General features: G+C 41.6%; 1 protein-coding gene across 1 annotated transcript in view; it reads right to left on the bottom strand.

Moving 5' to 3' along the window:
- Positions 1-4,971: 4,971 nt before the first annotated feature.
- ERP27 (endoplasmic reticulum protein 27) overlaps positions 4,972-11,257 on the bottom strand; it is a 22,236-nt gene continuing 15,950 nt past the window's right edge. Inside the window, exons 5-7 of the mRNA XM_035028163.1 lie at positions 7,626-7,751; positions 6,071-6,268; positions 4,972-5,655 (exon numbers count right to left, since the gene is read on the bottom strand). Coding sequence (XP_034884054.1) covers positions 5,608-5,655; positions 6,071-6,268; positions 7,626-7,751 — 372 coding nt within the window. The 3' untranslated portion in view covers positions 4,972-5,607. The remainder of the gene's footprint in view (positions 5,656-6,070; positions 6,269-7,625; positions 7,752-11,257) is intronic.

Here is an 11,257-nt window from a genome sequence, read left to right as displayed (position 1 = left end):
TCCTTCCCTGACCATACTATACTCCTCTGTGCTCAGCCCTGATACATAACTCAACCTGCTTCAACGTCTGCCCCATATGGTGACCTGGAGCAACATCCTAGGATGAGGTGAAGATGGAGGAAGAAGTAGAGACAGAGGCCATGAGTTGGTAGGAAAGTAATAAAGGATGGACCACAGGGTGGTAATTACTAGCAAGAGGGTTGATGTGCCAGAGGGAGGGAGGAGCAGGAAGTGGAGATAACAGGATAAGGGTAAAAAGGCCTGGCCCCCATTCTCCAATCTGGGACAACTCTGTAAGGACATCCCAGCACTAAATATCCCCATGGGGTAATCTGAGTCCTCGTTGTGACTATGTCATAGCCCAACTTTTCCTTCTGCCCAATCCTACTTTCCTCATTTCCCCACATGTCCCATGAGTACTCTCCAATAAACTTCTGGCAGGGAAATTTAGTCTTAGAGTCTTCTTCCGGGGAAACATAACCTCTGACACAACATGTTTGTGAATTTTAAAATTCTTACTTCACCACAGTTAGAATTGTGTCAGATCTTGTCTATTTTTAATTCCTCAAGCCTAGGCTAACACCGTGTTCCCATATTAAGACCAGTGGGCCTAATGTAGAAATTGAATCCTGCTATTAAGACTTGAGTGCAACCCAAATAACAAGTGTTGGCAAGGATATAGAGAAAAGGGAACCTTCGTGCACTGCTGGTGGGAATGCAAGCTGGTGCAGCCACTCTGGAAAACAGCATGGAGGTTCCTCAAAAAATGAAAAATAGAATTGCCCTACAATCTGGCAATTCTACTTCTAGGTATTAATCTGAAGAAAACAAAAACACTAATTTGAAAAGACATATGCATCCCTATATTCACTGCAATGTTATTTGCAAAAGCCAAGATATGGAAGCAGCCCAAGTGTCCATAGATAGATCAATGTATAAATAAGATGTGGTGTGTGTGTGTGTGTGTGTATGTGTATATATATATATATATATATATATATATATATATATATATAATGGAATATTACTCAACCATTAAAAAAGAATGAAATCTTGCCGTTTACCATATCATGTGTAGACCTGATGGGTATTGTATAAGTGAAATAAGTCAGGCAGAGAGAAACAAATACCATTCAATTTCATTTCTCTAAATCTGAAGGATGGAATAGATTGGGAGAATAGACAAGATAGGTGAAGGGGATTACGAGGTACAATCTTCCAGTTAGAAAATAAATAAGACGTGGGATGTAAGGTACAGCATAGGGAATACAGTTAATAATATTGTAATAACTCTGTATGGTGACAGATGGTAAGTAGACTTATCATGGTGACCATTCGATAAGGTGGATAAATATCAAATTATTATGTTGTATGCCTGAAACTGATACAATATTGTATGTCAATTATTCTTCAATTTTAAAAAAAGACTAATGTAACTATTTGGACATTAATATCTGGATTTCACACTTTTCATAACCTATAGAAGTAACTTAACCCCCTTGCCCTCACTCTCACCTCCTTACCTTTACTCCTGATATAACTCAGACCTTTCATTGTCAAACCCACGCGAGCAATGACAGAATGGAAAGAAAAGAAGGACACACTGGCCTCTTGTGGAAATGATTTGAAAGAGGGGGATTCGCCTTCAAACTTACAGGAGTAGGACTTTAAAATTCTTTTGTTTGTTTGTTTGATTTCTAGAGTACCTGTTCTCCAAAGGTTCCAACTGAAAAGAAGTTTTTAACTTCCTCTTTTTTCTTTTCTCTAGAAATGTGAAAGTGCTGTAATTAGGAGCGTGGGTCTGATACATCCCACTCCCTGTCTGATTTTTCTTTGTTTAGAAAACCAGATATTTTCAGAATGGTAAAATAAATAGGGCTGGTTCCAAACTCATTGTGAAATAGTTTGTCCATGATGAGCCTCTTCCCCTTTGCAGTAGACTATTTTTCCTTGTGGCTACTCCTCCCCTAACTTTGAGACTTCTTTGGTTTATTTCCAGCCTCCTGTCCATTCCTCTCCACAGCAGCCCTCTTCTCCTTCATCCCGCTTTCCTGTTCTGTTATTCTTTGTCCATGACCCACAGGCAGTCTGATGGCCTCCAGGCTGCCCCATGTTGTCACTATAACTGAAATGTCCCCTTTCTACAGCTCCTCATCCAAGGCTAACTTTGCTCTTTTAGGAGGCAATTTTGTTTGGCACACTTATAATTGATTAGTAAGTATTTAAATAAATGGATGAGAATACGAATCAATAAACTGGTCCCTCATAATACACCACTTAGCACCTGCTCTGCCCCCACCCACCCAAGGTAAACGTGTATTAAGAGGGGCCTGAAAAAAACAGCATGCCTTCCTTTGTAGCGGGACCAAACTAGGTTGAGTCCAGAGAGGAGTCCCATGACAGACTGGGTGTAGAGTATTTTGTTAACCCTGTGTTTCTGGTGCCTTGACATCTGGGGCCTTGCTGATCCTGGAGAGATTGCTCTTCCTAAGGCTGGCCAATTCCAACCAAGCCAGAGCCCGCATCCCAAAAACCTTCTTTAAGTTCTCACTGGGCTCTCATATTCTGAGCCACTATCCACCTGCTCTAAACGCCCCAGGGCCAGGGTCCAGACAGCTAAGGACAGCTCCTATGCCCCAGAGCCTGCTGATATTATTCAAAGCAGCCAATCTTAAACCGGTTTACCTGGTCTTGCCTGTTCCTTCCCACAGAAAGCACAATAAAGACTCTCGCTTGAATTTCCCCCTTGCTCCTTTTGCCTCTTGACCAATCCTGGTGTTTCCCTAAGGTATGACATGTTCCCTCCTCTTGGAAACTGTAACAAACTATCTTTTCAATGTCAGTTGCCTCCAGGATCTGTTGGCTGCACCATGTCTGAGTAATAATAAAACCTACATGTTAAAATAGTTATTTCAAATACTTCTCTAATCCCAAGTGTGAGGCTTCCCATGCTGACTCTTTTAGTACTGAGGGAAAAGCTCTTTTTTAAAAAGTTCTGACAATCTGGAGAAATAACTATGACCCAGAGAAGGCAAGGTAGTATTAAGTTAAAAAAATAAAACTAATGACAGGCTTTATTTCATATGTATTATCAACCTGGGATCTTAAAAAATCCTGTTAATTATTGTACTATCCTCAATGAACTGAAATTTAAAGATCGTGTTTTCCAAGGTCACAAAGCCACATACACAGAAGAGGTGAGACTCAAACACAAATTTTCCTGGCATTCCTCTGAATCATGTCCTGTTTCTATTCCTTCTACCAAAGTCTTCTAAATCCTCCAATATCTTTTACACAGTTCTGTTGTAGAACATCACTGCTTCCTTCACACTTTAAAGTATGGCAATTTCTTCATACTTTAAAAAATGAGTCCATAATGAAAAGTAGCTAAGATATTTCAACAATAACATGGCCTTAGGGAAATGAAGGTAACGTCTTAGGCAGATATTACCCAAAGATAGAGAAGATCTAGAAATTAAAGAACTTTACAATCCTAAGTCTGATATTTAGTGAATGAATGAGAAACTTAGAATCTCTTCTTTCTGAAAGAGTTCCATTCTCTGGTCATGAGTCATCAGAGCTACAAAAAACGGATAGGCTGTGAAGAAGACAGGCAAAACTATCTTGCAGTTTTGGGGAACCATAAACTGAAGGAATAATTCAATTCAATACAATAAAGGTAAAAAAGCATAAAAAGGTAATATGTAATAAAATTGCTATCAAATGTCATCAACCAGCAAAATGCACCATAAAGATCTGGTCAGTGTTGACCGGAGCTATGGGGGGAAATATTTCAAGTAAAATATTTGACAAATTAACCCAACGTGGAACAAAATACAGCTCATGAGGATTTGTCTTTTAACATTTGCCAGATTCCTGCAGTGGTTTGGAATCCTTGATTTTAAGCAAAAAAAAAAAAAAAAAAGAGGGAAAGTTGAGTAAGAGGGAAGAGAGAAAAATAAGAAAGCTAATCAAATGACTTGGAAATAAAACAAATTGGCTGTAGAGTTGGACTGTCGGTATGGAGAAAAGAAGACCGGATTAAGAGGTCAAGAACAACCAGCAGGCATTGGAGGTGCCACTTGGAGATGGTGGGGATTGGCAACTGTTACGAATTTCCATGGACTGCAGGTAGGAAGAAACGAGTTCTGTGGCCAGAGGACCTCAGCGGGGTATCAGGAAGAATTTCCTGACTGTAAATGTCAAGAGCTCGGCTTTACAGGAGCAAAGGGAGGCTTCTGGGATGTGCCTATCCTAGGTCTATTTTGTAGCCTCAGGCGAGAGGCTGGGTGGTTTCCTGCAGCCCCGAGGATGGGCTGGATGGCCTCCCCACAATCCATTGGTCTCATGTTGCTGAGAGGTGTGCCCTGCACACTGCTGCTTTCATAGCCTCCTTGCTGGCCGCTGACTCCCAGCTCAGAGGCTGTGGAGTTTTCCCTGCAGAAACAAACAACTAAGTCTTTCACTCCCTGTTCCTCGCTTGGGCCAGTCCTGAGGTGTATGCTGTTGGTTTTTAGCTCTTCAGCACTTAGGCCCTTCCGAGCCAAGGGCCTCCTGGGAACAATGTAGCATCTGTGTGTTGACAGTAACAGCCTGCAGACCAGAGACTCTCCGCCAAACTCTCCCTCTGCTTCACATAGGCGGCATTGCACACCCCACCTGCAACAATCCACCCTTAGTCAGCCCCAGCCGGCCATCACCAAGTGGCCCCCTCCCTACCTATTCCCCGACCTTTTACCTAATTCGATTCCTAGCTCTTTTGCCACATTTACACCGATCCTCATGCAGGATGGTCTCTACCCACCTCCCATCCCACCCACAGAGTTAACAATAACACATTAGTGGTTCGTGGCCGGACGCTAAACAGTGGGCACCGAAGGGGGAGGTACCTACTGCCTAACTGGGCAGCTGGGTATTTACAAAAGGATCGGCCTGCAAAGAGATGCCAGTCTTTTCCTATAACGTTATTGCTTTTTATTTACTGTGCGCTTCTTGATTTACATGGGAGTTAGGAACACTAAACCCAGCATAGGATTTTTACATGGTTTGTTTCTGCTGAGTTTAGAGACTTGGAAGCATCATTTGACTCTGGCAAAAAGACAGTTCCAGAAAGGTGTTTAAGACCTTCCTTTTGTTCCTGGCCCTGAGTTAGAGAGGGACATGTGCTTATGAAGAAAGTAGAGTTTCAACCCCTTGGTAACCATAAAAGAACAGAAAATATGGTGCACGTGTAAGTCCTGTGCCGTGTACAGATTCACTAGAAAATGACAAATCAGAACAACCTCCCTCCAGGAATGTCTCCACTTCCAAGAGATATCACAGGAGTTCTCTTAAAGGCGCCATTCAGTGACATGTGTTGTGGGTGTATGGGACTACACGGTATGAACGTGTAGAAGAAGATTGGATGGGTAGTGAGAGAGTGTAGACAATTTAAAAGAAAGGATAAGGAGAGTAAATGAGATTTCAAGGAACAAAACGGAGAGGTGTGTGTGTGTGTGCGTGTGTGTAAGTCCTGGCGATCCTGTTATTTGGTGTCTCTGAGGTTTGAGTTGCCCTTTTTTTATTTCATGTAAATACTTAGTAGTATGCAGAAGTATCAGGGAGAGATCAGAGTTCCACCTTTGGAGTCTTTTCTTCTGATTCATGATTTTCTCTCTGAAAAACATCATAACACTGTTATTTAGATTGGAAGCCCACGCTTGGTTTTGAGCTCTGAGATTAGCAAGCTGAACTATTTAATGCCTCCTGGAAGTCCTAAATCCATCCTTAATTTTTATCTCATGAACTCTTATATATAGGAATTTGGTTTTTTTCCCATTAATAATGTCAACAGAACGGTAAAGCCCCAAATTCAGCTCCTTTGAATATGCAAGATGTTTCCAAAGATGCACGTGTAGTTCTATTCTCACGACTCTACCCTAGCAAGCATCCCGATCCTCTCCATCTTTTATCCTCATGTACTTTTGCTCTTAATTAAATCCAGTAGAGCTCAAAGAATTTTTATTCAACAGGAAATAAGAGGACACAGAGAGGAAAACTCAACTTGCTGTACCTGGAATCTCCCACTTACCAGCCGTTTTCCTTTGAGGAATCCGTCACAAAAGTTTTGCACATGCTCCACAGAAACTTCTGCGATGGCCAGTGTATCCCACGCCTCATCTAGAGTCCGGTAAATTGCCAAAGCCGGCAGTTGAGACTCCTTTAGTTTGAAAAATGAGATCACCTTCCCATTGGCCTTCACACCACTGTCCACCAGAATAAAAAGAATCTGCAGTTGGAGAGGTTTGAGAGGGAAAAAAAAAAAATCTATCTGAAGTCCACAGGAGGAAGAGACACCTCATGATTGTTGCAGTTTACACTGATTGAACTTGCGGCCTGTACCCTATAATTTAATGAATTTCTTCTTATTTTTCTCTGCTTTCGTATTTTATCCCTTTGATCAGGTTTATTTAATTTTAAGAACACAGAATTGGAAGCAGCTTTAGTGATTAGCGAAATACTTAAGTGTAGCCTAATGGTTAAAAGCAGATAATACATTTTAAATTTTGTTTCTGGTACTCTCTAGTTGTGTGCCTTTGGCACATTACTTAGCCTCTCTGAGACTCAGTATTCTCACTGGCAAAATAGGCTTTTGTTGGGGGAGATTAAATGAGACGATCCATTTAATATGTCCAGTATGGTTTTTAGCATATGGTAGGTGCTTGATAAATGTCATCTATTTGATATTATTAAATCAAACCTTCTACCCAAAGTAGAAACCTTTAGAATATTCTTGTTAGAGGATCATTTACATTCAGAAACACTGAAAACTTCCAGTGTTAGGGAAACAGCCACCAGAAAGCCGGCTTATGTTACCACCAGACAGTTGTCAACATTGGAAAGGTATAGTTTAGGGACGCCTGGGTGGCTGGCTCAGTCGGTTAAGCGTCTGCCGTCTGCTCAGGTCATGATCCCAGAGTCCTGGGATCGAGTCCTGCATCGGGCTCCCTGCTCAGTGGGGAGCCTGCTTCTCCCTCTTCCTGTCATTCCCCCTGCTTGTACTTGTTCTCTCTCTCTCTCTCACAAATAAATAAATAAAATCTTAAAAAAAAAAAAAAAGGAAAAGAGAAAAGGTCTAGCTTAATGCGGTAGCCTTGAAGTGGTTGAAGATTTATTATTTCAGTGATACCAAACAGAGCTGCACAAGGTAGACAAGGAACAGAAATATTTATTAGACATCTAGTAGGCACCAGGTACGTGATAGGTGCTTTATATGAGCAATAAGTCCTGAGTCTAAAACTTTAAGAGGTTATGGCAAAGAATAAATACATTGTGACTAATAGGGGAGTTTTACTTTCAGCATCTTTGGGTCTCCATTTTTCTCTCCACTTCTCAATGCAGGAACAAAAAAATAGATTCCCTGCCAAGGGAAAATATGGTTATATAGGTCTTTAACACTATAAAATAGATCTTTAATTTTAAATCAGAGTAATGTGACTCATTACGTCCCAGTTCTCACTTTGTTATCTCTTAACCATACCCACTTTCCTTATTTATCTAATCTCTCTGGACCCATCTCCCCTTTTTTTAGTGCCCTCTGTCCTGGTACTGAGTAGTCAGAAGGGTATCTCCCATTACAGACTTACCTTTCCCTGGAAGAGCTTGGCTGCCTTCTGGTATCTGTGCAGGCTTCCTTCATACTCTGGGGAGGCCTTGTTCATCATCAGTAGAAGATGAATCTGGATCACACTATTAAATAGGCCAATTGCTTTCTGGCAAATTGAAGTGTATTATAGTAGAATGAAAGAGACAAGGAGAAAAAAAACACAAAAAACATTAGTGGCAACCCAGTAAATAAGTAGGCTGAAATATAAATGAGAGCTGTCCATCCATAACACAAATGGTAACTAGTATCTGTAACAACTGGGATATTGCAGAAATGATGGAGCGTGACTTCCAAGGTTAACTCATATATGACATGGTGGCTTCTACCTTGTTCTCTCTTCTCTTACTCACTCTAGGGAAAGCCAGTCCCAGTGTAGGACATCAAGCAGCCTTACGAAGAGATTCACACAGCACAATGCTGGCATTAACTTACCAGCTATGTGAAGTGGATCCTCTAGCTCCAGTCAAACCTGCCGATGACTGCCTCTCTGACCAAGGATGGCAAGAGCCTCCAGATCAGAAGCCCCTAGCCTAGCCACTCCCAAATTGTTAGCCCACAGAAACTGGGGGAGAGAATCAATTTTTACTGTTCTAAGCTGATACATTTGGGGGCAACCTGTTATATACCGATGGACAACGAATACACCATGTAACATATCCGTTACTTTTTTCAGTTCCTCTTCTTGTCCCAAGAGCAGTCAGATACACTTTTGAATGCTTATCATGTACGGGGCACTGTTTCCGGGTCTTTACATATAACTAATTGAAGCCTCAAAGTTTCAGTTTTATCAATGAGGAAATTGAGGCACAAACTCTCCCAAAGTCACGTAAGGGGCAAACTGGGAGTCACACCAGGCAGTCAGGCTCCAGGCTCCAGACTCTCAACCATCACGAGGTACTGCCTGATGCATAGCTCATCGCAAAGCCCCATCTAAACGGACTCTGCCGGAAGCTGTCTACCTCAAACCTCGGCAATAAGATAAGCTCTTCAGGAGACCAGAAGCATGGGCTCTTTATTTGCTGATGAGAGAGGGTGATTTCCCATCAAGTTGTCGGTGATGGAGGGGAGTGGGACAGCCGTGAGCCAGGGTGAGGAGAGGAGAGAGCATGAGACTATGGTACTGGTTCAATTCATTTCCTTTTCCTGAAAGAGTGCTCCAGGTGTCTCTGTTTTAAACAAATCCCATTCCTTTTCACTCCTCCCTCCTAAATACAGAAAGCGCTGCTGTAAAACTAGCATGTGTGTAGGAAGAGAAGAGTACAGAGGATTAATGAACCATCAAGGCGGAGTCCCAGGATGGTGGGAAGGGCAGCAGCTAGGTAGACTTCTGGAAGCTACACACTTCTCTGGAGAGATTCTCCAGCTCTATCGGCCAACACATTGGCAATGAGGGTTCAATGAGTTCTTTCCCAAGACTTTCTCCCTGGAGTTTAAAGCCAGCTCTTGGATTTTAAATTTGGGAGATTGGATGTTCAACAACCATCTCTTGTTTTACTAAATCCTGCTACTTAAATGTAAAGCATGCATCCATCTTCCCATAGCAGAGATGGAGAATGATTTTTGGGAAGTCAAGAAATCAAAGCTAAGGAGTCAAAAGGTACAGCTGTCTTAGCAGAAGGGATTGGACATATCAGAAGTGATTAATTTAATCTTAATAGACACTGCCTGATTTTTCACCTTGAAGCCAAATATTAAGTGTGTGTGTTAAAACTATACAGCCGAGGTGGGGTGGTGCTTGGGTGGTGCAGTCAGTTGAGTTTTTGGCTTTTCGTTTTAACTCAGGTCATGATTTCAGGGCTGTGAGATCAAGCCCTGCATTGGGCTCCATGCTCAGCGCAGAGTTTGCTTAAGACTCTCTCTCCCTCTTTCTTTGCTTCCGCTTCCCTGTAAAATAAATAAATAAATCTTTAAAAAAATAGTATACAGCTGACCTAATACGTGGTTGTGGGTTTCTGCCTCCTCGTTGTCACTGTGCAAACTTCTGCGTCAACAGCAGGTGAGAAATATCTACAATAGTGGGTGGGGGCCAGTCTCCAAATGCGAAAAATATCACTTTGGGGAAATGAAAAAGGTTGCAATAAAAGTTGGACTTGCTTCTCTAAAGAAATTCTTACCTAATTTCTTCTTGATGTGATTTGCCTTCACTACTAATGTGGAACTTAAAAACAGTGTCAGTATTTTGTAAGAAAAGAGACTAAGAACTCAGGAAGACCAGTCCTCGCCCCTACCTTCGTTTGCCTGCAGAACTCCAGGATCCCGGGGCCATTAACCCAGGGACCCTCAGATCATCGTTTCTGCTCCCACATGCACTCCTGACCTCTACAGACGTAAAAATGAGAAGGATGACAGTCTAGGAGAAAAAAATGCCTGTTTGAGTATTGCTGCCAACACCCCTGGGGTGCATGTGTTTGGAATCTTAGCGAAAGTTGAAATGGAGTCACCACTCCATGAAGACAAACGCGGTGTGAAAGGTGGACAGGAATTTAGTCAACAGGAAAAGAGGTGTTTCCTATTGAAGGCTGTGTGGGGCTATGGAAAAGCCACAGGATTCAGTCAGACAGACAAGTCATAAAAAAACAAAACAAAACGGGGCAAGTGCAAAGGGCTGTGCCTGGAGCTCAAATTGCTAGTCCTATGGCCTTGAGGAAGTTAGTCCACTTTTCTGAACTCTCTTTTCTTCTCCTGCAAAATGGAAATAGACAATATGAACTAATGTATCAGCAGTTAAACTTCCTGCCTTCCACTATGCCTTTCCTGCTTACTATGGGATCCCGAATAAGTCACTTGGATCTTAAATGTACTCCTCTATAAAATGGGCATGATAATTTTCTCTCTCCTACCTCAAAATATCAACGTGAAGATTAAAAGAGAAAATGGGTGTGAAATGGCTTTGTGAATTCTAAAAATTGAGATGTGCATCTCGAGTCGTATTATTAGAGAATGTACAGCATTTCTGAACCGAGGAAGTCCCTGGAAATTAATACTCTTATCACTTTATGATCTACATCAGGGAAAATAAAAGACAGGGCATAGAAGGTACTTGTAGAAGCTGTAGAGTGTTAGAAGGACAGAAGATTATCAGAATAGTTGGATCATCACCTTCACCCGAAGACAAACCTAGAAAGAAAGCTGACCACCGTGAGAGTCTAGGCATGAGGAGGGGGTGCCGGACCAGGAATTGTTAGTTACTGGTCCACAAGGAGGTAGGGAGAGGTTTTAAAAGCTTGTATAGAAATTTTACATTGCTGTAACATCCAAATATGTGATCAGTGGGCCTTATTTTTTAATATTCCATTTGTCTATTATTTACTTTCATTGTATTTTGCAAAAGTATTGGTCATGAAAGCTTTTGGAAAAAAGATGGACCTTCAGCAGAGATTGCGATTTTGTTTGAAAAGTGTGGTCTAGAGGGTTGCTCGGATGAGTTGCCTTTAGTGAACCCTCTCAGGCAGCAAAACTCAGAAGTTTTTGACTCAGTCATCTTAACTTTGCATTCAGGCTCTCTTTCTTACTAGTCGTCTGATGGGTATTTAAGTTTTATCTTCTTTCTTTTCTTTCTTTCTTTCTTTCTTTCTTTCTTTCTTTCTTTCTTTCTTTCTTTCTTTCTTTCTT

The sequence above is a fragment of the Mirounga leonina genome, unplaced genomic scaffold, assembly GCF_011800145.1.
Source record: "Mirounga leonina isolate KUSES-001 unplaced genomic scaffold, KU_Mleo_1.0 Mir_201, whole genome shotgun sequence".
NCBI classification, from domain to species: Eukaryota; Metazoa; Chordata; class Mammalia; order Carnivora; family Phocidae; genus Mirounga; species Mirounga leonina.
This window is presented reverse-complemented; position numbering and strand designations above follow the sequence as displayed.